Genomic DNA, 27,220 nt, shown 5'->3' on the forward strand with positions numbered 1-27,220 from the left:
TGGATTGAGAGATAGTGAATATAACAAGGGAACGAAGAAATACACCAGATAAGTAATGATTAGCATGTGTTTATATTATTAGATATATATTGTATTATATTCACCATTGCATATATGTCTATTTTTGTGGGTAATTTGATTATGTATATGTAGGGGTGTAAGTTTGTGCACATAGTAGTTTTTTTGGTCCTATCCCAAAAAATCAAATCAGAGTGACTCTAGAATGAATAAACTATTAGCTAATCGTTTGATAAACTGGTGATTTTATCGTTGACAATTCTTCAGTTTTATTGGTCATGTATTTAAAAGGGACAATACGCCCAGGTTTTCATAAGAGAGGAATTATATCCAGTATAAATATATGGATTAAGCTTAATATTTTTAAAACATACATCTTAATATAATAGATTTTTAAAACACAGAAATGAAAACGTCTCTGCTCACTAATACTCATACCCCTCTTTGAACTATTTTTAAAAACTCAATAAAATAAATGAAATGATAGCATGTAAGTTTTTATCCTCTTTGTTTTGACTATCACATTTAATCATGTTTACATAGTAGCACCAAAATTAGGACAAATTACAAGAATCACAGGAGAGATCTTAAATTATATGAGCTCATTGCATGCTTCAAAAGATCTCATGTCAGAGAAAAAAAAGGTTTCCAACTGCCAAAACTTTGCTGCATTTTTCTCTCCCCCAAAATATACCCCAATTAAGTTCAATCTAAACAAAAGATACAATAGACTGATTTTTGAATAGATATGTTATCTACAGTTTATAGGACAGACAGTCCGTTTAAATAGAAAAAGTGATTTTTACATAAAGCAAGATAGAGTACAAAAGCACAGCTTTTGTAATTTTGGTAATATTGCAATTTTACAAACATGTTGCATAGTATGTGTAAGAAAATAGTTCCATTTTTCATATATCTATATATACAAGAAAACATTTACATGAAAGTACAAAACAAAATAAATGAATAGTGGACCTGATTTAAAGAATTGTATAAATAACGAGACACTCAAACTCCAAATTACACATCTCCATTGTTAATGAATGTCCTTGTCTATCTTTAACCCTGTTTGGCTTTTATTTATAAATATTCAAACAAATGAGATATTAAGACCGAAAAAGACAAAAAAGAACTACAATTCATTATACCTCATTTCATTTAATGGTTTTCATTGGCTTTCTCAAAATGCAGAGCCACCTCAGTTAACAATTAAAAAATAGCCCTCTGGTTCTACAAGTATTTCAAATTAATTTTATTCTCCAAATAATGTTCAGGAAGTAGTGAAAGTTTAAACTCAGCTGAGTAGATCCATGCTGGGCCCATTTTGGGATATGGTCTTTGTGTATAGGTTTTACGAATACTAAGGAGTTTGTTATGCATGTATAAAAGAAAAGTGGACCACACTAATGATGTTTCCCTTCTGAAACAAAAGCATTTCTTAATTTCTACAGCTCAGAATCCTCCAAGAAGGATGTTAACTACCTTATAATTACAAGCCCCCCTATTCATTTGAATATATTAGTAGGAGCAGCAGTGTTTTCAAGCTAAATACAGTAGAAATCCCATTCTTTGGTCTTTGACATTTAAACAACTAATAAATTGCAGTATAAAACAACATTAACAATAGTGTTCAATTAAGTTATCAATTAGTTTATGATTATTTAAAATGAATACAAATGCAATTTTCCTTTACTTTGTGATAATGATATTTTGCAGTATTCATTACTGTAATATACACCAGTACATAGAGCAAATAATTTCTCCATATGTCATTAAATATGATCACATGAACAATTCTTATTAGACCACAGATACTTGAAGAATTAGGTGACAAGACCACTGTCATATAAAACTCAAATATGAATTTGGCTTTGATGGTTTTTACAGAAAATTTGGCGATTAAATACTTTCAATGATTTTAATAATTTGACATTATTATATTGACATTATCTGCTATGAAATATAACACTCCTATGCCTTAGACACTCTCCAGGCTATTCCTGCCTCATACAGAGATACCATGTTTGCAGTGAAACAATGTATTAGAAGTTTTATTGTATCAAATGCTATTTTTGTAAAATGAAGCATTCTCTGATTGAGTCATTCAGATAGAATATGCAGAAATTTTGAATGGAATAAAACGTTATAAACAGTTCAGCAATTAACCTCTGTGATCACATTATCATTTCTTCAAAAGATCACTGCTTTTTAGCTTTATGGAAGTAATAACAAATCAACAGAATGTTTATATTTGGTTAATATTTCTATTTCCTAAACAGTCACTTTGAATAAGACCCAAATGCTTTATTATCCTTTAGAACGTCAACCATATTACTGAATCCTGTTAACCAAGCATGACTTTTCCAAAGGAACCTTAATGTTCAAATGGTCAGAATATAAAAGGGAGTATAAAAAAGAGCAGAGGAAGTAGCATGCCAAAAAGATTTGCATTTCAACATTTATAAGTGACTTTTTAAGGTGCAGAAGGAGGTCACAAATGCTAGTTCAGATATGGCTACTTAACCTAAGATTTATGAGTACTTCCTTAAATGAATCAGAAAAATTTAAAAATGAATGTGACTAAAGGAAATGTCTAGTTTGATATATCCCTCTCACAGATAATTGAACTGTGACCAGCGTAATTAAATATGTGTCTTAAGTAGGTAAGTTCACATGACTAGCCAGGGGCAGAACTAGAACTGGATTTGCTGGCTCCATTTTCCTAGATTTGAAGTACTGTAATCTGAGATTCCCAAGTTGCAGTAAAATTTGAAGTGTATAATTGTCTTAAACTCTTAGATAATTATGACAAATTATAAAGCATATCATTCACAATAAAATACATATATTTTAGACATATATATGTGTGTATGTGTGTGTATGACTAATAAGTACCGGATAGAAATTTTGGAAATGTTGAACAAGAGAAGTAGGGAATTTGGAAGTTTTTGTTGCTCTTGCTGTTTTTTTGAAGTTTTTAATTGAAATCTTCTGAAAAAGAAAAGAATAATGTGTCTTCTTTGCATCTTTCCTTTTGATCCCCCAAACCTGAATTCAAATACATCTCGGTTTATCCATTCCCGGCAAATAACTTAAATGCTAGCAGTACTACCAGCCTCTTTTTCTTCCTCCCTTTGTTCCTTCCTAGACTACACTGAGTATGAAGTTATTAAGATATGGGTAATAAGCTTAGTCACATCCATGTAGTACACTATAAAGGATTCATTTTTCTCAGTGCCATTTGGGGAAGATGAAATTTATATCATATAAGTAAACTGCATTATATTTTTACATATTGTAACATAAAGATGGTACTGGGAAAACAATCTGTTTGGGTAGTGTGCAATTAAGGGGCCACTGTATTTTTTTTTAATGCTTTTTTGTGTTTGAATGAGGAAAACGAGGACATTTGGGGCCATTCTTCTAAGCCTTCACCATAGGCTTGATCTCTCTGAGGCAGGGATCTTCTCTTAGGCTCAGAAATCTGAAACAGCTAGTCAAACAACTTAAAGCAATTACTTGGTGTTGAATAGGAAAACCATCGCTATCACTATTTTGTCTGCTGTACTGAATAGATTTGTTATATCATCTGGATACAGTCTAAAGCTCTCAAACTTGTAAGTTACTTTTCAATTGTGTCTATACTTTTCAGAATACATTTGAATTAAAAATGTGACAGCCCCTCACTGGAACTGGTTTTTACATTTTTTTCATCTTTTCTCCTCTTATGACATATAATTTAAATTTTCAGTTTTCTCTTTTGCCCTCTGTAATATTTGTACTTGAAATTAGAACATGTTGGAATAGAAAGGAACCCCAAGAGACTATTTTATTCAATACTCTTGCTGTAAAGTTGAGTAAACTGGAGCCTGGAGAGATTCTCAAACTGCCTAAAACAGCTCAATTGATTAGAAGACAGCTGAGATTAGAAACAAGGCCAGTTCCTACTCAAAAGAATTATTCCCATTTGACTTAGAAAGTTTCTAATGATTTTAATAGAAGGATGATTAGAACTTGAATATGTCTTAAATTACTACATAATGTTTTCCCTAAAAGTCCATAATACAGTGATTAGCACACATAATTTCTCAACATTTCTTGTATTATACTTTATTTCGCAAAGACCAATGTGAGATTGCTTAAATTCTCTTATTTTAATATAAACTCTTGTGTTATCAGATAACTTTGTAAGCAATTGTATATCATAATTCTTATTTCAATATTGATTTTAAAAGTTATATAATAACACCCAAATATAATCCACATTTTATTTTAAAAATAATAAAAGTAAATTAGCCTTTGAACCCTTTTGCTGAGTACAGTGGACACGAGCTTTTTCAGTTATTTGATATGCTAGGTTATGCAAACAAGATAATTCTGGTCAAATGTTTCACTTTTCTTCTTGCATTGCCAATATTTCTACTTTCACTAACCACATCTTTTGCAACAAGTTCTAATCTCCCAGTTCACTCTGAGCTGTAAAGACCTGAACTCCAAAGATTCTACAGCCGTTAATCCCCAAAAGGAAGTTTCAACACAACTGTTGATAGTGTGCATGTGGGAGAAAAAAGTTGATTGACATGTGAAAATTCAGGACTTACCTTATAGTAATTAAGTCATCTTCCCATAATAGGAAATATTTAATACAGTTTTACATTCTTTGACTCTGTAAGTTTCAAGAATTTGAGTTAAGGGGTATTGTGATAAATGAATCTTCAATATTCTGGAGTTGTTTACTAAGAGGTCATATACAAAAATAAGCATTGGAAAATGAAAAGAACTAGAATTTTTGAGGTCCATGTAATTTAAGAATCTAATAAAAGTAAATACATGTTAACAGCTGAATAGAAATGGGAGTAAATTCCCTAAAATATGAATCTAGTGAAGTAAACACATTTTCAATGTTTATTAGCATTTGTCATTTTTACTGTTTAGTCAAGAAATTTTAAGTTAACTTCTAACTTCTTTAAATCCTAACCTCCAGTAAAAAAGAAATGGAGAATAATTCTGAAGATGATACCCCAATGGAAAGTGAATTTATTCTCAACATTATGCATCACATTAATATTATTTATTTAGAGGATGTCTGAATTTTAGCAGTCAGAATCAAGTGTCAAGTGAGTGGAGCAAACAAAAATTATACTATTAAAACCTAGGTGTAAAGGATAGCAAGGATAGCATGTGAGTTTTTAAAAAATACCATCAATATGTCCTTCTTAATCCTATCTTATATTGCAATAAATTAGATGTTTTGTTAAAAGCAAATACGTCACATGCAGTAGCCATGTAAATACTATATAAGGCCATCCAGATCTGACAAATGACATTATAATGGCATTTTGTTAATTCTGTAAAGAATATATTGCTGAGTGCTTTCAAAATTACCTAATGTACAAAATTCTAGACTTAGTAGACAAAGAGTAACAACACACTGAAATTAAAGAAACAACTCAGGGAGAGATTCTGTATTGTTTTGTTTTGTTTTGTTAAAAACATGTATTGAATTTAATTTTTAGTAAAGCAAGCATTACATAATGCTTTAAAATTTTAAAAGTTGGGGATAAAAGTTTACATCCAAAAAGATGAATGGAAAATTGTGCTTTCAGACTGTAGAATAGGGTTAACCATTTCATCTTGCCATTGGATACTGGGAATTTCATTTATGTAACGTGTATATGTGCAGTTCATATCCAGTTCCTGCAAAAATCTAAAACTGTGTGCTTCACTTCGCGTAGCAAAGGCACCTATGTTATTCTCCCTTTTGAGCAAAAGTCTTGATCCAGTTTTCCTGCTGACGACGCTTTTTCCACTGCTGTGTCAATCACACCTTCTGCGTTGAGCAGTACAGTAAATCACAAGAGAAGGTGGTGGCGAATCCCTGCTCACATTGGAAGCAGCTCTGTGGACCATTCAAAGAAGCTCTGGACTGATCACAAGGGAAACCGAGCAGAACTGTGAAGCAGACGGACAGGAACAAAAGGCTATTCTGGTGTGAGGAGAAATCAGTCACTTCAGCTCCACAAGCAGATGTTGCTACTGGACTGACAAGTGGAACCTACTCCTGCTGGAGAAAGGTACAGTTTACCACTGGGGCAGACGCAGAGTTCATACACTGTCTGCCGAGAACTTGAGGAGCTGGGTGAAGAAGATGAGAAGGAGCCAGTTGGTAGATTTCCCAGCCTGATTGTCTCTGCATTTAAAAATATCTATGGGAAAAAAGAAATTGCATTTTAATTCATTTTAGAAATCTAAATTCCTCAGAGCATCGAGTAATCTACATTCCTCTTCAACATGGTCTAACAAGGAAGTCGACACAACAAACAGTTCTATGGTTTAACTGCCATGCTTTGTGGAACAATCAAATTACATTCCTACAGTGTAGCCCGAAAGATCTGCAGCTATCTTCTCCTTTGGGAGACAGTGCATTCTGACAGAAAGCCTTCAATCTGAAAAAGCAATATCATACAATAAGCTTAAGGGGTCAACCCAGTTACTTAAACACCACAGAAAATTAATGATTTTAACAGAGTCTCTCAATTTAATTTCTTAACCATGCCTGGTGTAGAGAATATGCAAAGAAATAAGGATGTCAGTGGAGATGACCGTACTGAACAGGGGGCAATTAATTTTTAAAAACCTCAGTTTATTTTATTGGACTATATTCCCATTTATTTATATCATTTTTTTTTTGAATACTTTAAGTTCTGGGGTACCTGTGCAGAACGTGCAGGTTCTTACATAGGTACACACGTGCCATGGTGGTTTGCTGCACCCATCAACCTGTCATCTACATTAGGTATTTCTCCTAATGCTATCCCTTCCCTAGCCCTCCACCCCCTGACAGGCCCTGGTGTGTGATGTTCCCCTCCCTGTGTCCATGTGTTCTCATTGTTCAACTCCCACTTATGAGTGAGAACATGCGGTGTTTGGTTTTCTGTTCTTGTGTTAGTTTGCTGAGAATGATGGTTTCCAGCTTCATCTATGTTCCTGCAAAGGACATGAACTCATCCTTTTTTATGACTGCATAGTATTCCATGGTGTATATATGCTACATTTTCTTTATCTGGTCTATCACTGATGGACATTTGGGTTGATACCAAGTCCCTGCTATTGTGAATAGTGCCACAATAAACTTACATGTGCATGTGTCTTAATAGTAGAATGATTTATAATCCTTTGGGTATATACCCAGTAATGGGATTGCTGGGGCAAATGGTACTTCTAGTTCTAGATCCTTGAGGAATCCCTACACTGACTTCTGGAGTGGTTTAACCAATTTACACTCCCACCAACAGTGTAAAAGCATTCCTATTTCTCCACATCCTCCCTGGCATCTGTTGTTTCCTGACTTTTGAATGACTGCCATTCTAACTTGCCTCAGATGGTATCTCATTGTGGTTTTGATTTGCATTTCTCTAATGACCAGTGATGGAGAGCATTTTTGCATGTGTCTGTTGGCTGCATAAATACCTTCTTTTGAGACGTGTCTGTTCATATTCTTTGCTCACTTTTTGATGCAGTTGTTTGCTTTTTCCTGTAAATTTGTTTAAGTTCTTCGTAGGTTCTGGATATTAGCACTTTGTCAGATGGGTAGAATGAAAAAATTTTCTCCCATTCTGTAGGTTGCCTGTTCACTCTGATGACAGTTTCTTTTGCTGTGCAGAAGGTTTTTAGTTTAATTAGATCCCATTTGTCTATTTTGGCTTTTGTTGCCATTGCTTTTGGTGTGTTAGTTATAAAGTCTCTGCCCATGCTTATGTCCTGAATGATATTGACTAAGTTTTCTTCTAGGATTTTTATGGTTTTAGGTCTTACATTTAAGTCTTTAATCCATCTTGAGTTAATTTTTGTATAAGGTATAAGGAAGGGATCCAGGATCAGCTTTCTCCATATGGCTACGCAGTTTTCCCAACACCATTGATTAAATAGGGAATCATTTTCCCACTGCTTGTTTTTGTCAGGTTTATCAAAGATAAGGTGGTTGTATGGTTGTAGATGTGTGGTGTTACTTATGAGACCTCTGTTCTGTTCAATTGGTCTATAGATCAGTTTTGGTACCAGTACCATGCTGTTTTGGTTCCTGTAGCCTTGTATTATAGTTTGAAGTCAGGTAGCATGATGCCTCCAGCTTTGTTCTTTTTGCTTAGGATTGTCTTCCTTATGTGGGCTCTTTTTTGGTTCCACATGAAATTTAAAGTAGCTTTTTACAATCCTGTGAAGAATGTCAATGGTAGCTTGATAGGAATAGCCCTGAATCTATAAATTACTTTGGGGAGTATGGCCATTTTCACGATATTTTTTAATACTCATAAAAGTGTGTGGACTCTTAATCCAAAAGATATACTAAGTAGCTGATATGGTTTGGCTGTGTCCCCGCCCAAACCTCATCTTGAATTGTAACTCCCATAACTCCCATGTATTGTGGGAGGGATCCAGTGGGAAATAATCAAATCATGGGGGCAGTTTCCCCCATACTGTTCTCAGGGTAGTGAACAAGTCTGACAAGATCTGATGGTTTTATAAGGGGAAACCCCTTTCACTTGGTTCTCTCATTCTCTCTTGCCTGCCACCATGTAAGATGTGCCTTTTGCCTTCTGCCATGATTGTGAGGCCTCCCCAGCCTCGTGGAAGTGTTAATACATTAAACATCTTTTTCTTTATAAATTACCCACTCTCGGGTATGTCTTTGTCAGCAATGTAAAAACAAACTAATACGGTAGCTAATCCGCATGATGAACAATATATAAGTATTTTCTGTAATTAGATTTGAAGTCTCCATGAAACATATTACCTACGTTCAATATCTTCTTTGCTAAAAATGCTTTATTCTAAATCATGGACTCACCACTTTGAGGGACAGTGATCATATGGCTCTGACATGCATGGAGAAAGTTCTAGAAAAAACAACAACCAAAAAACCCAGATCTTGAATTTGACAAAGAGATAACTCTGTCCAGCTGTTTCTTGTTTCCATTGTTATATAGCTAATGATTGCCTGAAGGGTATCCCTAAATTGACAGGAGTAGGAGAGAATATTCTGCTTTCTCTATCTTTGCCCTCCCTCATCTAAGTTCCATTTGTTTTGTACTAGGATTCCTGTAATAGTCTCCTACCTGACCTCACGGTGGCCCATTTTTGTCCTCCTATCATTGATTTTACACATTCCTAGAGTGAACTTTTAAGAAATGCAAATCAAATCTTGCTGCACTTCTCAAAACACTCTGATGTCATCCCCCACACTTCAATTGGATCCTGATGTCTTTCCATGGCCCAAAGGCCCTATGTACATGATCTGATCTGTCTCTCTAACATCATTTCCTGTAATTCTTCCTCTTGCTCCAGCTCTTTCATTTTCTCAAAAATGGCAAAAAACACTATGGTCTCACAGCATTTTTTACTATTTCCTCAAACTGAAATACTTTTCTCCAGAGACTTAGTGAGTGGGGGGAGATATTAACTGAGTGGTTGTGAAATATGGATGGGAGGGAGAGTTCCACTTTTTTGATGCATTATAAATTTCTGAACTATAAGACTGTATCGCACACTACAATTAAGCCACAAAAAGAATTCATTATCATACGTATATATATTTTAGGTTAATTTGGGTGCAAACAAATTTGATCCAATTCTCCCAAAGTTCACCGCCTTGGAAATAACTTTTCTAAACACCCTACTTTCTTCTCTCATTAACAGGTATACTTTTCTCTATAGTAAAAATCCATTTGTAATGTTATGTTACATTTGTATTCATTCATTGTTTGTTTCTTCTACTTACAATAAGATCCATGAGGCTATGGCCTGTATTTGGTTCATCCATTTAGTATAGGGCATGGAATTGTAAAGTGCATGAATTACATGATGCTTTTTCTTCACCTTGAACACATCTCTCCCCTCTAGGTTACAAATACACCCTCCAACAAAGCCCAGTTCATCTCTTTTCTCCTCCATATACCTTTCCCTGATGCTCCAAAATAGAAAAGCCCTTTTTTCAAAAAGATTTTTTAAGTTATACTTTAAGTTCTGGGGTACATGTGCAGAACATGCAGGTTTGTTACATAGGTAATCATCTGCCATGGTGGTTTGCTGCACCCATCAACCCACCATCTACATTAGGTATTTGTCCTAATGCTATCCCTCCCCTACCCGCCCTACGCCAGAGAGGACCCAAATGTGATGTTCCCCTCCGTGTGTCCATGTGTTCTCATTGTTCAACTCCCACTTATAAGAATATGCAGTGTTTGGTTTTCTGTTCTTGTGTTAGTTTGCTGAGAATGATGGTTTCCAGCAGCATCCATATCCCTGCAAAGGAGATGAATTCATCCGTTTTATGGCTGTGCAGTATTCCATAGTGTATATGTGCCGCATTTTCTTTATCGAGTCTGTTATTGATGGATATTTGGGTTGATTCCAAGTCTCTGCTATTGTGAATAGTGCCACAATAAACATATGTGTGCATGTGTCTTTATAGCAGCATGATTTATAATCCTTTGGGTATATACCCAGTAATGGGATGGCTGGGTCATATGGTATTTCTAGTTTACAGTCCCACCAACAGTGTAAAAGTGTTCACATATGGTAAACTAGTTTACAGTCCCAACAGTGTAAAAGTGTTCCTATTTCTCCACATCCTCTCCAACATCTGTTATTTCCTGACTTTTTAATGATCACCATTCTAACTGGCCTGAGATGATGTCTCATTGTGGTTTTGATTTGCATTTCTCTAATGACCAATGATGAAGAATTTTCTCATGTGTTTGTTGGCTGCATAAATATCTTCTTTTTTTTTAATTATTATTATACTTTAAGTTCTAGGGTACATGTGCACAACGTGCAGGTTTGTTACATATGTATACTTGTGCCATGTTGCTGTGCTGCACCCATCAACTCGTCATTTACATCAGGTATAACTCCCAATGCAATCCCTCCCCCCTCCTCATAATAGGCCCTGGTGTGTGATGTTCCCCTTCCCGAGTCCAAATGATCTCATTGTTCAATTCCCACCTATGAGTGAGAACATGCGGTGTTTGGTTTTCTGTTCTTGCAATAGTTTGCTGAGAGTGATGGTTTCCAGCTGCATCCATGTGCCTACAAAGGACACGAACTCATCCTTTTTGATGGCTGCATAGTATTCCATGGTGTATATGTGCCACATTTTCTTAATCCGGTCTATCACTGATGGATATTTGGGTTGATTCCAAGTCTCTGCTATTGTGAGTAGTGCCACAATAAACATACGTTTGCATGTGTCTTTATAGCAGCATGATTTGTAGTCCTTTGGGTATATACCCAGTAATGGGATGGCTGGTCATATGGTATTTCTAGTTCTAGATCCTTGAGGAATCACCATACTGTTTTCCACAATGGTTGAACTAGTTTACAGTCCCACCAACAGTGTAAAAGTCTTCCTATTTCTCCACATCCTCTCCAGCACCTGTTGTTTCCTGACTTTTTAATGATTGCCATTCTAACTGGTGTGAGATGGTATCTCATTGTGGTTTTGATTTGCATTTCTCTGATGGCCAGTGATGATGAGCATTTTTTCATGTGTCTGTTGGCTGTATGAATGTCTTCTTTTGAGAAATGTCTGTTCATATCCTTTGCCCACTTTTTGATGGGGTTGTTTACTTTTTTCTTGTAAATTTGTTTGAGTTCTTTGTAGGTTCTGGATATTAGCCCTTTGTCAGATGAGTAGATTGCAAAAATTTTCTCCCATTCTGTAGGTTGCCTGTTCACTCTGATGGTAGTTTCTTTTGCTGTGCAGAAGCTCTTTACTTTAATTAGATCCCATTTGTCAATTTTGGCTTCTGCTGCCATTGCTTTTGGTGTTTTAGACATGAAGTCTTTGCCCATGCCTATGTCCTGAATGGTATTACTTAGGTTTTCTTCTAGGGTTTTATGGTATTGTGTCTAACATTTAAGTCTCTAATCCATCTTGAATTAATTTTCGTATAAGGAGTAAGGAAAGGATCCAGTTTCAGGTTTCTACTTATGGCTAGCCAATTTTCCCAGCACCATTTATTAAATAGGGAATCCTTTCCCCATTTCTTGTTTATCTCAGGTTTGTCAAAGATCAGATGGCTGTAGATGTGTGGGATTATTTCTGAGGACTCTGTTCTGTTCCATTGGTCTATATCTCTGTTTTGGTACCAGTACCATGCTGTTTTGGTTACTGTGGCCTTGTAGTATAGTTTGAAGTCAGGTAGCTTGATGCCTCCAGCTTTGTTCTTTTGCTTAGGATTGTCTTGGCAATGTGGGCTCTTTTTTGATTCCATATGAACTTTAAAGCAGTTTTTTCCAATTTTGTGAAGAAAGTCATTGGTAGCTTGATGGGGATGGCATTGCATCTGTAAATTACCTGGGGCACTATGGTCATTTTCACAATATGATTCTTCCTATCCATGAGCATGGTATGTTCTTCCATTTGTGTGTGTCCTCTTATTTCACTGAGCAGTGGTTTGTAGTTCTCCTTGAAGAGGTCCTTTACATCCCTTGTAAGTTGGATTCCTAGGTATTTGATTCTCTTTGAAGCAATTGTGAATGGAAGTTCATTCCTGATTTGGCTCTCTGTTTGTCTGTTACTGGTGTGTAAGAATGCTTGTGATTTTTGCACATTAATTTTGCATTCTGAGACTTTGCTGAAGTTGCTTATCAGCTTAAGGAGATTTTGGGCTGAGATGATGGGGTTTTCAAAATATACAATCATGTCATCTGCAAACAGGGACAATTTGACTTCTTTTCCTAACTGAATACCCTTTATTTCTTTCTCTTGCCTAATTTCCCTAGCCAGAACTTCCAACACTGTGTTGAACAGGAGTGGTGAGAGAGGGCATCCCTGTCTTGTGCCAGTTTTCAAAGGGAATTTTTCCAGTTTTTGCCCATTCAGTATGATATTGGCTGTGAGTTTGTCATAAATAGCTCTTATTTTTTTGAGATACATTCCATCAATACCGAATTTATTGAGAGTTTTTAGCATGAAGGGATGTTGAATTTTGTCAAAGGCCTTTCCTGCATCTATTGAGATAATCAAATATCTTCTTCTGAAGTGTCTGTTCATATCCTTTGCCCACTTTTTAATGGGTTTTTTTCTTGTAAATTTGTTTAAGTTCTTTCTAGATTCTGAATCGTCAGAATCAGATCTGATTCTGAATTGTCAGATCGATACATTGCACAAATCTTCTCTCATTCTGCAGGTTGCCTGTTCACTCTGATGATAGTTTCTTTTGCTCTGCAGAAGGTCTTTAGTTTAATTAGATCCCATTTGTCAATATTGGATACCATTTGTCAATATTGGCTTTTGTTGCCATTGCTTTTGGTGTTTTAGTCATGAAGTCTTTGCCCATGCCTATGTCAAGAATGACATTGCCTAAGTTTTCTTTTAGGGTTTTATGGTTTTAGGTCTTATGTTTAAGTCTTTAATTCATCTTGAGTTAATTTTTGTGTAAGGTGTAAGGAAGGGATCCAGGTTCAGTTTTCTGCATATGGCTAGCCATTTTTCCCAACACCATTTATTAAATAGGGAATCCTTTCCCCATTGCTTGTTTTTGTCAGGTTTGTGGAAGTTCAGATGGTTGTAGATGTGTGGCATTATTTCTGAGGCCACTGTTCTGTTCCATTGGCCTAATATCTGTTTTAGTACCAGTACCATGCTGTGTTGGTTCCTGTAGCCTTGTGTTATAGTTTGAAGTCAGGCAGCATTATGCCTCCAGCTTTGTTCTTTTTGCTTAGGATTGTCTTGGCTATGCGGGCTTTTTTGGTTCCATAAAAAGTTTAAAGTCGCTTTTTCCAATTCTGTGAAGAATATCAATTGCAGCTTGATGGGGCTAGCATTGAATCTATAAATTACTTTGGGCAGTATGGCCATTTTCACAATAATGATTCTTCTTATCCATGAGCATGGAATGTTTTTCCATTTGTTTGTGTCCTCTCTTATTTCCTTGAGCAGGGGCTTGTAGTTCTCCTCAAAGAGGTGCTTCACATCCCTTTTACGTTTTATTCCTAGGTATTTCATTCTCTTTGTAGCACTTGTGAATGGGAGTTGACTCATGATTTGGCTCTCTGTTTGTCTGTTATTGGTGTATAAGAATGCTTGTGATGTTTGCACATTGATTTTGTATCCTGAGACTTGGCTGGAGTTGCTTATCAGCTTAAGGAGATTTTGGGTTGAGATGATGGGGTTTTCTAAATATACAATCATGACATCTGCAAACAGGGACAATTTGACTTCCTCTTTTCCTAATTGAATACCCTTTATTTCTTTCTCCTGCCTGATTGCCCTGGCCAGAACTTCCAACTCTATATTGAATAGGAGTGGTGAGAGAGAACAGCCCTGTCTTGTGCCAGTTATCAAAGGGAATGCTTCTAGTTTTTGCCCATTCAGTATGATATTGGCTGTGGGTTTGTCATAAATAGCTCATATTATTTTGAGATACATTCCATCAATACCTAGTTTACTGAGTTTTTAGCATGAAGCGGTGTTGAATTTTCCTAAAGGTCTTTTCTGCATCTATTAAGATATTCGTGGTTTTTATGATTGGTTCTGTTTATGTGATGGATTACGTTTATTGATTTGTGTATGTTGAACCAGCCTTGCATCCCAGGGATGAAGCTGTCTTGATTGTGGTGGATAAGCTTTTTGTTGTGTTGCTGGATTTGGTTTGCCAGTATTTTATGCGGATTTTCAAATCGATGTTCATCAGGGATGTTGGCCTAAAATTTTGTTGTTGTTGTTGTGTCTCTGCCAGGTTTTGCTATCAGGATGATGGTGGCCTCATGAAATGAGTTAGGGAGGATTCCCTTTTTCTATGGTTTGGAAGAGTTTGAGGAGGGATGGTACAGCTCCTCTTTGTACCTCTGGTAGAATTTGGCTGTATATCCTTCTGGTCCAGGACTTTTTTAGGTTGGTAGGCTATTAATTATTGCCTCAATTTCAGAATTGTTATTGGTCTATTTAGGTATTTGACTTCTTCCTGGTATAGTCTTGGGAAGGTGTATGTGTTCAGCAATTTATCCATTTCTTCTAGATTTTCTAATTTATTTCTTTTGAGGTGTTTATAGCATTCTGTGGTAGTAGTCTGTATTACTGTGGGATCAGTGGTGATATCCCCTTTCTCATTTTTTATTGCATTTATTTGATTCTTCTCTCTTTATTAGTCTGGCTAGAGGTCTATTCTGTTGATCTTTTCAAAAAACCACCTCCTGGATTCATTGATTTTTTTGAAGGGTTTTTTTTTGTGTGTCTCTATCTCCTTCAGTTCTGCTCTGATCTTAGTTATTTCTTGTCTTCTGCCAGCTTTTGAATTTGTTTATTCTTGCATCTCTAGTTCTTTTGATTGTGATGTTAGGGTGTCAATTTTAGATCTTTCCTGCTTTCTCTTGTGGGTATTTAGTGCTATAAATGTCCCTCTAAACAGTGCTTTATGTGTGTCCCAGAGATTCGTTGTATCTTTGTGCTCATTGGTTTCAAAGAACATCTTTATTTCTGCTTTCATTTTGTGATTTACTTAGTAGTCATTCAGGAGCAGGTTGTTCAGTTTCTATATAGTTGTGTGGTTTTGAGTGAGTTTCTTAATCCTGAGTTCAAATTTGAATGCACTGTGGTCGGAGAGACTGTTATGATTTCCATTCTTTTGCATTTGCTGAGGAGTGTTTTACTTCCACTTATGTGGTCAATTTTAGAATAAGTGAAATGTGGTGCTGAGAAGAATGTATATTCTGTTGATTTGGGGTGGAGAGTTCTGTAGATGTTTATTAGGTCTCTTTGGTCCAGAGCTGAATTCATGTCCTGGATATCCTTGTCAATTTTTTGTCTTGTTGATCTGTCTAATATTGACAGTGGGGTGTTCAAGTTTCTCACTATTATTTTGTGGTAGTCTAAGTCTCTTTGTTGGTCTCTAAGGACATGCTTCATGAATCTGGGTGCTCCTGTATTGGGTGTATATATATTTAGGATCGTTAGATCTTCTTGTTTCTTTGATCCCTTTACAATTATGTAATGACCTTCTTTGTCTCTTTTGATCTTTGTTGGTTTAAAGTCTGTTTTATCAGAGACTAGGATTGCAACCCCTGCTTTTTTATTTGACTCTCCCATTGCAGTTTATTTTAAATACCTTATTCTGCGATCACTTAATGTGGTATTTTATAGCCATATTCACATCTTACTTTCCCTGCTAAATACATCCTACTCAAATATAAAATATTTTTAGTAATTCCTACCATGTTTAACCCTGCACATGCACCTACTTCAATAAAGGAACACATTCTGAAACAAATGAATGGCTGCATTTATCAACAGTATTCAAAGTTAAAAAGCATGATTACACCTTGTGTTTATTGATATCAATTGTTGAAATATATTACCCCATAGTTACTTCTGTGTTAAGTGATAGGAAAGCAAAGAGAAAGATGTGAAAGCAAGAAGTGCACAAAACTAAGCAAACAACAACAAAAACCCAAGACAATACATTTTTGGGGTATGGATGATTTCTTCCTGTGTTATACTTGGGGTTCTCTTCTCCCCAGGGAATGCAAAATGATTCCTTTTATTGACCGAGTGGAAGAGTAAGTGGGCTTGTGTAGTTCAGTCTCTTTTCCTTACAACTTTTCAGGAGCTAGCATGTGTGCAGAGGAAAGGCATCCTCAAGCTTTGAAAATGCCGAAAGTATTATAGGGGCAAGCTTTGAGACTGTGGGGTTTAAGTCTACAGGTTTGGAGTTAAGTTCACCTTGAAGAAATATTAAAAGCTGGTGTTTCGGATAAGAAACCTTGAGACATACACAGTTAAGGAGGGAGATATGAAAATCTAATGGAGATGTGGAGAAGAGGGCTCACGTGGGATTGATCAGATGACTGTAAGAGTAAGTAAGGCTTGCAGGTGACACCTTCGAATCAAGCATGAACTATGGAGGCCTCATCAATGGAGTAAACCTTGAAGTACTCAAGCCTTACGACGAGTAGCTTGCTTCAGCATAGCCATAATGGTGTTCTCCGGCTCTCCTATCCATTTAGGGGCTGCTTTAGATTGTATTTGGCTATATTACAATGCTTACAATTCCATACGTTTCTGAGATCCAAACCATAGCTCCAACCATATAAAAGAGTCATTTTTTATAATGGATAAATTCATTCATATGAAGTCCTCAGAAAGAGAAAATGATATTGTCTTGGCTTGCCATAGAGGTGTAAGTCATAAGATTAAACGGGCTGTTATATATTGATTCTTTTCAACATAGCATTCCTGCACCTACCTAGATTTGTGCAGCATGGATGAACTTCATCATATCTTTTTCTGTTCTGCGAGGGCAGTGAGGCTGTTCACTTTCCAACTTCTAAAATTGATATTGCTCTTCAATATTGTCTTATAAACCACATAATCCATTGGTTCTGGAACTCTTCCCTGAACTCAAAATCACACCCCTGAGCTCTTAAGTCACAGTCCAGTGTCTTTCCTCTACCAAGAATTCATTTATCCTTCTGTCACCTGTTGAAATCTGGCCCAGGACTCACAAAGGGTATTTTAATTTTCAAAACAAAAAATTGTTTTCGGCCAGGTGTGGTGACTTATGCCTGTAATTCCAGCACTTTGGGAGGCCAAGGCGGGAAGATCACGAGGTCAGGAGTTCGAGACCAGCCCGACCAACATGGCGACACCCTGTCTCTACTAAAAGTACAAAAATTAGCCAGGCGTGGTGGCAGGTGCCTGTAATCCCAGCTACTAGGGAGGCTGAGGCAGGAGAATCGCTTGAACCCAGGAGGTGGAGGTTGCAGTGAGCCGAGATCATGCCACTACACTCCAGCCTGGGTGACAGCAGTGAGACTCCGTCTCAAAAAAAAATGCTTTATTATTTTTCTGTGATCTTGTGGTATATATGCTGTTATTATATTACATATGCCATTATACCACTTACAGTATTCTCCATACAATTACAATTTATGTTGGTTTCCAGACTGAGTCTGAAATACTTTACAATACAATGTCTGAAATGACTCTGAATTTTCAACAGTGCAGAATTTTACATACCATTTCATTCTTCTACATTTCATCCATCATTTTAGATACCTCAATACCATGACTGATACTAAGTAGTTTAAAAACTATCTAAGGATAAGGACATTATATCCCTCTATATTGTTTATTATATTCCTCTATATTGTAAATGATATTTCTTCATAGGAAAAAGACATGCTGTTTTAAGCGCTGTGCCTTTCTGTACTTTTATTTTGTTACTATAAAAAAAATCCACAGATGAAAACCTATGACTATGATATATTTACAGTATAATACTCATTTGACAATGAAGTTATAATATATAATTGAATCAAAGGACTCTGCTGATACAGTGAATAAAAGAACATATGTAAATGATTCTTATATGGTACAAAATAGATATTAATAATAATATTATGAGCAATTTGAATGAAACAGTTACCATTATCAAAGCAACTTTTTTTTTTTTGAGGCAGAGTCTCGCCCTGTCACCCAGGCTGGAGTGCAGTGGCGCGATCTCGGCTCACTGCAAGCTTCGCCTCCCAGGTTCATGCCATTCTCCTGCCTCAGCCTCCCGAGTAGCTGGGACTACAGGCGCCTGCCACCTCGCCCAGCTAGTTTTTTGTATTTTTTTTTTTTTTTAGTAGAGACGGCATTTCACCGTGTTAGCCAGGATGGTCTGGATCTCCTGACCTCGTGATCCGCCCGTCTCGGCCTCCCAAAGTGCTGGATTACAGGCTTGAGCCACCGCACCCAGCCCAAAGCAACTCTTTAAAAAGAATGCAAGCTGTTGAAGAAAGACTTCCATCCTGCTGTGTTAGAAAAGGATTGTGGTCTACAACTGTAGTGGAAAGAAACCCTGACAGAATATATTAATATATTTTCAAAATATTATACATTAGATTGCTAGATCATTTATGTTGTAATATCTGCTAAGACTCTAATATGGTCCTACCAGTAAATCTACTTTTAAAAAGGAAGCAAAATGTATAGTTAAAATTCATCTTGAATTAATAACTGAGATAATGGTATAAAGATAAAAAAAAGGAATATTCCTTCTGCCTGTATAAAATTATGACCTCATCGTTATAGCTGAAGAGGACTGAAATACTCCAGAACATGTCTTTCAACTTCTCCTTTCATTCTTTTTCTTCTCATAATTTAACCTTTGTGGGCTCATAATTATATAAATAACACAAGAGGAAAATAAAAGGTATTTTCTACTAAGGGAATGTATCGGTAGGAAAAGCAATACAACAGATTTAGACCGTCAAGAACGTTCAAAATTGTAGTAAAAATATACAGACTAGCATATGAATCATGTATGAGCATTTAAAATAACTAAGGTAGAATTAAAAATGAACAGGCATGAAAGCATTTGCCAAGATGTCCAGATTTTGCCAAGATGTCCAGATTTAAAAAAAAAAAAAAGATGAGAATGCTAAAAATTAAAAACATAATCACTAAAGCTCAATGTATGGATAAAATGAGAGATTAGATACTGGGGAGAACCCTGAAAATACAGACCTGAAAAAGAAATAGAAACTGGGAAGGAGAGGGTAAGAGATGTGGGAGGTGTGAAAATGCAAAGTTATGTCTTCAGAGTTTCAGAAAAAGATCATAGAAAATTGAGGAGTGGTTATCTGAAGAAATAATGCAAATTTCCAGAATTGATTAAAATGTGATTCTGCAGATACAGCAATTATGGTAAATAAAATGCATGTATACTTATGACTTTATAGTGGAAGTATAGTGGAAGAGTAGAACACCAAAGACAAAGTATTATTTAAAGCAGACAGCAAGAGAAAAAAATAACGTCTACAGGAGTAGCAACAAGATTTAACGGAAATGCTTGGGGAATAAAGATATTAATGTGTACATCCTTATCCAGGAAATTTATTCAACCTAAATTGATGAAATGATAATTTATAAACAGTAAAACTTTTGTTTTCCTTTTAGATAAATAAGGTACTCTATGTAAACAAACAACCAAAGTGCTTTCTGGAAGAACTTTCTGAGTAACAAGATATAACAAGAATTTAAAAAGGACTGTCGTTGTTCTTGACATTATCTTGTATTTTCAAAATGGGCAGATAAGTATAATTAATATCAAGTTTTTAGATGTCCCATTTATAATTGACTTGTGACGGAATATCTTTCAGTAGAAAATAAATGGAGTTGTAACTTAGTAACATTGTTACCAAATTTCATATTCAAGAAATATTAAATTCATATCCAAGAAGTATATGTTGTATAATTTAAACTTTTGCACAAAGCACTTCTTTATGCTTCCCCTGGAACCATATACGTATAATCTGATGCCATGTACCCTCAGCAGTAAAGGGCCAGGGTCGACCTTTCTGGGACTCACCTCCCCTTCTGTAGATTGCAAATGGAGCTCCTTCCTGCAGGTGGCCTTGAAGTCTCCTGCAGCAGCACTCACCTGGACCCCACGAGGAGCTTCCATGATCAAGGATCTGGTGGGTGATTCAAGCCTAAGGGAAAAACAAAAAAAAATCATTCATAGAAAAAAGAAAATTTTTGATAAACTAGAAGACAACATTAGTCAACTTAAAACAACAACCAGAAAAACATACAGACCAGACAGGAATAAAGGAAGTTAGGCAAAGCCAAAATGAGTTTTAGAACAATTTTTGATTGACTTATCTATTTTTGGCTCTTTATAAAAATCTACATTTATTCACATCAAGTATTGACTCTCACCAATTTGCTTATGGTTTCTTTTGCTGTTTGAAAAGTAGGGTGTGTTAAGTATACTTGCTAAAATTTTGGATAACTCACTAATATTAATGACGGAGGTTTAATTAAAAAAGTACTACAGTTTAGGATGTAGATATATGTATTCCTCAATAAAGAGTCCCTGTCTTGTAAACATGAATGCATTAATGAAAATCGTTAATACTGCAAACTTTCAGGCATGCACAAAATATTATGTACTTGACACCTCTAGAAACTGATTAAAAGAATGAAATAAGACATTTTCTACATCAACTAACTCTGATGGCCCCGTGAAGTGTCCACAGAATGAGTGACATTAGTCTGGGAAAGAAAAATCAATAGGAGGGTAATATACAAGTATAAATGTGATGGAAGGTTGGCTACATAAATTATGAGGGCAAAAAAACAAGTGTTTTACACAGTCATGCCTACAGAAAGAGAGTTGGGAAGCAATTTTCAAATTATCTTCAAATATGACACTAGAGAAAAAGCAAAAATGACACAATACAGGAACTAGAATACAGTGGTAAAAAGTGCTAGTATAAGAAGAGGTAGGATCCATGCACTGGTCTTTTTAGATCAGCTTTCTGCCTTGGGGATGCAGCTGCCTGTGATCCCCTTGACCACGGGAGTTAGGAGGGTCCCCTCAGGCTCACATTCACAGTTATCCAGCACAACTGGTTTTGTTTTCGGTTTCTGAGGCAATGAATTCAGAGTGGTTTTGCAGAAAGAACCACATCAAATGGTTAGGTCTCTGGAGTTCAGTTCCCTCTCGGCAGGAAAATCAAACTTAAAAGCTTAAGAAGGAGCAGAACCAGTATTTAGAAGTGGTTTCAACACTTTCGTTTTCTCTTGCAACTTTAAAATTTTAATCCCTATGGGCCATTTGGAGATCTATCCTCATATAATCCCTGGAGGGGAGAGGTTTTGAATATATCTATTTTTAATAAACGTTTGTATTTTTTTTTTTTATTAAACAGAACTCCCCGTATTTTCCATAGAAGATTTGATTTCCACAGAATATTTGAAAACTTGAAGACAATCACTCATAATCCCACTACTTACACAATTTACTATTAGCATTTTACACACAGTATCTAAATGTCAACATTTGAATGTTAAAATGTATTTTTTATCACTGATTTTTCTCTGATACATAACCCTTCTAGAACTACACAGACTCTTAGCAACACAGTATCAACAATTAAATGTTGTCCCATGGCCGGGCGCGGTGGCTCACGCCTGTAATCCCAGTACTTTGGGAGGCCAAGCGTAGTGGCGGGCGCCTGTAGTCCCAGCTACTCCGGAGGCTGAGGCAGGAGAATGGCGTGAACCAGGAAGGCGGAGCTTGCAGCGAGCAGAGATCACGCCACTGCACTCCAGTCTGGGCAACAGTGCGAGACTCTTGTCTCAAAAAAAAAAAAAAAAAAAAGTGTCCCACTTCTCTCTTGTATGGAAATTCTCCCGTTCACTGAGGAGGGTTTCACAGACTTATTTATATTATAGTAGAAGTTTTCAATTAAACTATTCATGTTATTATGAAATATTCTCTGGAAAAGCCTGTTGAAAAGGGAAACCTAAGTTTATTGGCACTACTTGTGGATTTCTATGTAAATAGTCAGTGGAATTAGTGAATTATAATTGTATTCATGTGGAAAGCATTACAGCAAATATAGCTGTGAGTTTCAGACTGGCTTTCACAGTGGGTAGGTAGTAGTATGGCAGAGAGAAGGATTAATGTTTAACTCAAGTCCCTCTGCCACCTGGTTTTTCAAAGCATTCTGTTTTTCATGGTGTTTATATACCAAAGATGCAACAAGATAGTGTTTCTAAGGTGTTATGCAACTATCAAATTTAAAAAGTCTGTGGCCTAAATCTCTAGAAGAATTGTCAACATTCAGAAAAAAGAATTCAGACTCTAAAACCACCTAAGTTGCAAGAATGCAATTGTTAAGTATTAAGCAGAACTTAAACATCAGAAGAAACAAAAAGAAAGGGAGGGAAAAGGAAAGGAAAGAAAACAAATACACTACTTCTTATAGGTAGAAGAAAACCAGCAAAGCGATCTACCCCTTTATTGAGGAAATGTGTCAGACAACATCCTGACTGCTTAATAGAGTTTTTTTCCTTGAATATATTAATGATGTATATTAGAGCTATGTGTTTCTAGAGATTAACTTGGAGCATGCAAACCTTAATATTTCTGTGTTAAGGTGTATTTTTGCAAGAATGAGAATTATGAAAAGATGCCAAATATATGATTAACTATTAATTCATTTTACAGAATCCAAGTGCAGATTATTTTCTTATTCTGTACTTCATGGATCTCAGATCCAAAAATAAATCTTTAGGAAATTGGCACTGTATAATTAATTTAATCACTTTTTACCATAGGTACAGAAACTCTTCAAACTGTAGCAACTTAACTATATATTAATGTAAGAAATAAAAAAGAGTGAACATTGGGCTGTTGTGGGCAAATTTACTATTATGTCTTTGTTAACTATTTAACATATATTGTTTAGCCTTTTAAAATATAGACTCCATACTACAAAACAGTATCATCTTATCTAAAAAAAAAAAAAAAAAAATCAAAGAAAATCCACAGTTTTAAAATGCACATGAAAACCAGCACAGAACTTGAGAAATACTAGATACTCATCAAACATCTGCTGAATAAATGTCATAGAAATCCACCACATTTCTTCACCAAAATATTAATATTCTATTAATATAATAAACTTTTGAAATTTTTTCTTTTCTGAAGTCTAAATCAAAGAAAACATGGCTACCTACTCCCTAAATTAACAGTTTATTGACTTGGCCAACCAATGAAACCGTGTTGATTAGAGCTAGGCATCAAGTAACAGTACTTACTTCTCTGAAAGGAAAACTGTCAGCAAGGCTTGTAAAGTTTTTCTCAGACACCCTGCTTTTAATGTTCATTACACAAATAAATAATTGAATACCTACATAATTACTCCACTTTGCTTCTGTTTCAGCTTGGAAATTTAGTAACACTTATCTTCGGGATTGCCAGTCTGCTTTTACAACCGCCTGATCAATCCAGCTTAGTGCAATGTTTAAATAATGATGAATAATTAGAAAATGAAAACCAGAAACACTATACACTAGATATAATATCATTCACATTTTCACTTATGAATTGTGAAATATGTCAGTAAGATAATTAAAATACCAGTTGGTTCTTATTCCTCTTTTAATAGACTCTCCATTGTTACTAAAACGTTAGAAATAAAAAATATTTCTTCTTTAAGAATAAATGTAAATAATTAAAAAATACTTCTATAAATGTAGTAATTAAGTTTATTGAATAAATTAGTAAACTGCTGTGTCTGTATTAAGACACAGATGAAAAAAATTGGAATCAATGCTCTTCACATGTGCCTTTGTAATACAATAATGACTGCAGCCAACATGTGCCTTTGTAATACAGTAATGACTGCAGCCACTTTCCTTATATCCCACTTATTTAGTTAATGTCCCCATTTTTCATCTTTGCTAAGTTTCAGTAACTCACATTAACGAATCCTTATTGCAACTAGGATGTGTAAGATAACAGTGCTGGCTGCTCCAGCATTAAGGATGAACAAGGGACATGTGTATCCTGTTCTAATGGAATTTATAGTTTGTTAGGAGAAGAAAGATACAATAAATATCTTCACAAAAGTTGTTGAATTCCTCCCTGAAAAAAAAGCCATAAATGAAGACTGTAGCACCCTATGAGATGCTGTTTACACACACTCCTCAGCACTCCTAAATCCCTAGGGTTTCTATCTAGAGTAGGTAATTATTACGTTGCTCTTCTAAAATAAGTCTTAGTCCTTGAAGGCGGCCACTTTTTTTCTAATATTGTTCCCTAGCTTGTTTGAATCTGTGTTACTCAAGTAGTGAGAAACTGAGTTCTTTAGGAAATTTTATCATAGGACTCTAAAGGACTAAAAAATTTACTGTTGTAAAGTATGGTTTTGTTGCCTGAAAGATTTTCAACTTTATTTTTTGTTTCCATCTGAGTACGTATACACTCATCCAGTGTGAAGGGCTAAACACCAATCCTTATGAATAAAAAGGTTTTTTAACTTAATATTTTTATTTTGCTTCCCAAGACAGCAACTGTGTCTCTCAGGTTGATACTTTGATCCAACTTTAAAAGTGACTTTTAATATGTGATTAGTTTTTATCAGCAGTATTTGCATATTTCCTTTTCCTATACAATAATAAGTTCATTTCAGAATGTAATTTACCTATCATAAATTATTAAACCATAATCACCAAATCTTATGTAATGAATTAAGAACATCCACTGAGCAGTTTTGTATGAGGGATCTAGATTTTAATATTTTGAATTTAATCAATTGTGGTAATAATTATCCTGGGAAGAATTCCCTATAATGTTGGAATTTTCTGGATGGTGAGAGCTTTTACAAATAACTGCCTCCTAGAACCATTACACTGTCAGGAAGTAGTTTATTCCATTGGAAATATTAGACTGAGGAACCCCATAAAAGTCCAATTAAGTTCTGCCTTTTTCTGATTAGCTTCCATTTGCTTCCATAGTTCCCTGTATGTAATACTCTGTGGTCATTTACAGCTTTCTCAGCTCCCTATTTGCCCTGTCTTTATTCCTATATATGTCATATATTTCATTATATATGTCAGATTTTCCAGCATTCCTGTTTTTGTTGTTGTTTTTATTGTGTTTTGTTTCATTTTTACAGATGGGGTCTTACTGTGTTTTCCAGGCTGGAGTACAGCAGCATAATCATAGCTCACTGCAGCCTCGACCTTCTGGGCTCAAGCAATCCTCTGGTCTCAGCCTCCTGACTAACTTGGACTACACATGTGCACCACCATGCTCGACTAATTTTTATGTTGCCAGGTCTTGAACTTCTGATATCAACTGATCCTCCTACCTTGGCCTCCCAAAGTGCTGGGATTACTGGTGTGAGCCACCACACCCGACCTCAGCATCCCTATTTTTATTAGCTCCTCTCACTTACTCTATAACTGCCTTTGCCTTTTCTTTTCTACATTCTTGCTATCTAATATATTCATTTTTGTATTTATTTTAAGTATATTGGGGGAAACATTGTCTAGCTGTCTATTTTAGTTCTTCATATATTAAAGCTGATCAACAGTGATGGAATTTATGCCACATGTATAAGAGGAAGCACTTACCTGAGATCTTGGGATGGCTCTGCTCTGATGTGCGGCGTCTCCACAGAGTGCCCAAATACGGCTCCTTCAGTGCCTGGGGGTAGCATGAATATAGCAGTCAGTATAAGCAAGTCCACACAGTGACTTTCATCTGTATTTTTATGCATCAAATATTCTTCCCAAAGAGAGAAAACTTAAAATAGGTATATATCATGTATTAGTCCATTTTCACACTGCTGATAAAGACATACCCGAGACTGAGGAGAAAAAGAGGTTTCATTGGACTTGCAGTTCCACATGGCTGGGGAGGCCTCAGAATCATTGCGGGAGGCAACAGGCACTTCATATATGGCAGTGGCAAGAGAAAAATGAGGAGATGCAAAAGCAGAAACCCCTGATAAAACCATCAGATCTTATGAGACTTATTCACTACCATGAGAATGAGAACATTATGGGGGAAACCACCCGCATGATTCAATTATCTCCCACTGGGTCCCTCCCACAACACGTGGGCATTATAGGAGTACAATTCTCGATGAGATTTGAGAGGGGACACAGAGCCAAACCATATCACAGGATATGAATGAGAAGAATTAGAAGAATAGCACCAGGCAGGGAAGAATCCATCAAGGTAAATGTAAATGTCATTATATATTAAATGATTTTAAAATTAAATTATTAAAGTCAAGATTCCCACTCTCTCATTAAGAACAAAAGCTCATCTCTGTCCCCTGCCTTATTTTCCAGTTAAGGGAAATTGAGGGAGGGATACGTCACAATACTTAATTCTGTGTTTCTATAAATAATAGCAGGTCATGAATAAAAATGTGGAGGTGGGCTCCAGTGTAGCCTACTATTGGTTTTTACAGACATACCCTGATAGATGTTTAGCAGTTCTCACACACAGAGCTCCCACTTTTGATTACAGTAACCACCAAATGAGAGAGAACATGTCATGTTACTTTGACCTCTCTGGGGTTAGGGCTTTATCTAAAACCATGAACTGCTTTCAATCATGTTGTTATAGGTGGTTTCCTATGGCATCATAGTTTTCCAAAGAGGTCATAGACTCTAACACTTTTCTCAGGAGGTTGAATGATACTCTATCTCAACTTTCATTTACGGAATCCACTTTTTTTTTCCAGATTCCCATAGCTTTTTCATAATTTAAGTAAAATGGAAAGATTCTTCAATTACCAAAACCAAGTGGGAAAAAAAATGCTCCAAATAAGATGACACTGAGAAAATCCTTTCTGTAATTTTGCATAAATGTCTTTGATTATCACCCTCAAAATAAACTTT

At 35.8% G+C, this 27,220-nt stretch overlaps 1 protein-coding gene across 4 annotated transcripts in view; it reads right to left on the reverse strand.

Annotated features, from left to right (window-relative positions):
- Positions 1-499: 499 nt before the first annotated feature.
- Positions 500-27,220, reverse strand: part of SGCZ (sarcoglycan zeta) — a 1,186,949-nt gene continuing 1,160,228 nt past the window's right edge. For 3 of the 4 annotated variants that reach the window (XM_025394433.1, XM_025394431.1, XM_025394432.1), the window contains exons 5-7: positions 25,940-26,012; positions 20,373-20,496; positions 500-6,224 (exon numbers count right to left, since the gene is read on the reverse strand). In XM_025394433.1, coding sequence (XP_025250218.1) covers positions 6,030-6,224; positions 20,373-20,496; positions 25,940-26,012 — 392 coding nt within the window. In that variant the 3' untranslated portion in view covers positions 500-6,029. The remainder of the gene's footprint in view (positions 6,225-20,372; positions 20,497-25,939; positions 26,013-27,220) is intronic. The other variant, XM_025394430.1, reaches the window with a different exon arrangement.

Source organism: Theropithecus gelada, chromosome 8, assembly GCF_003255815.1.
Source record: "Theropithecus gelada isolate Dixy chromosome 8, Tgel_1.0, whole genome shotgun sequence".
Taxonomy (NCBI): domain Eukaryota; kingdom Metazoa; phylum Chordata; class Mammalia; order Primates; family Cercopithecidae; genus Theropithecus; species Theropithecus gelada.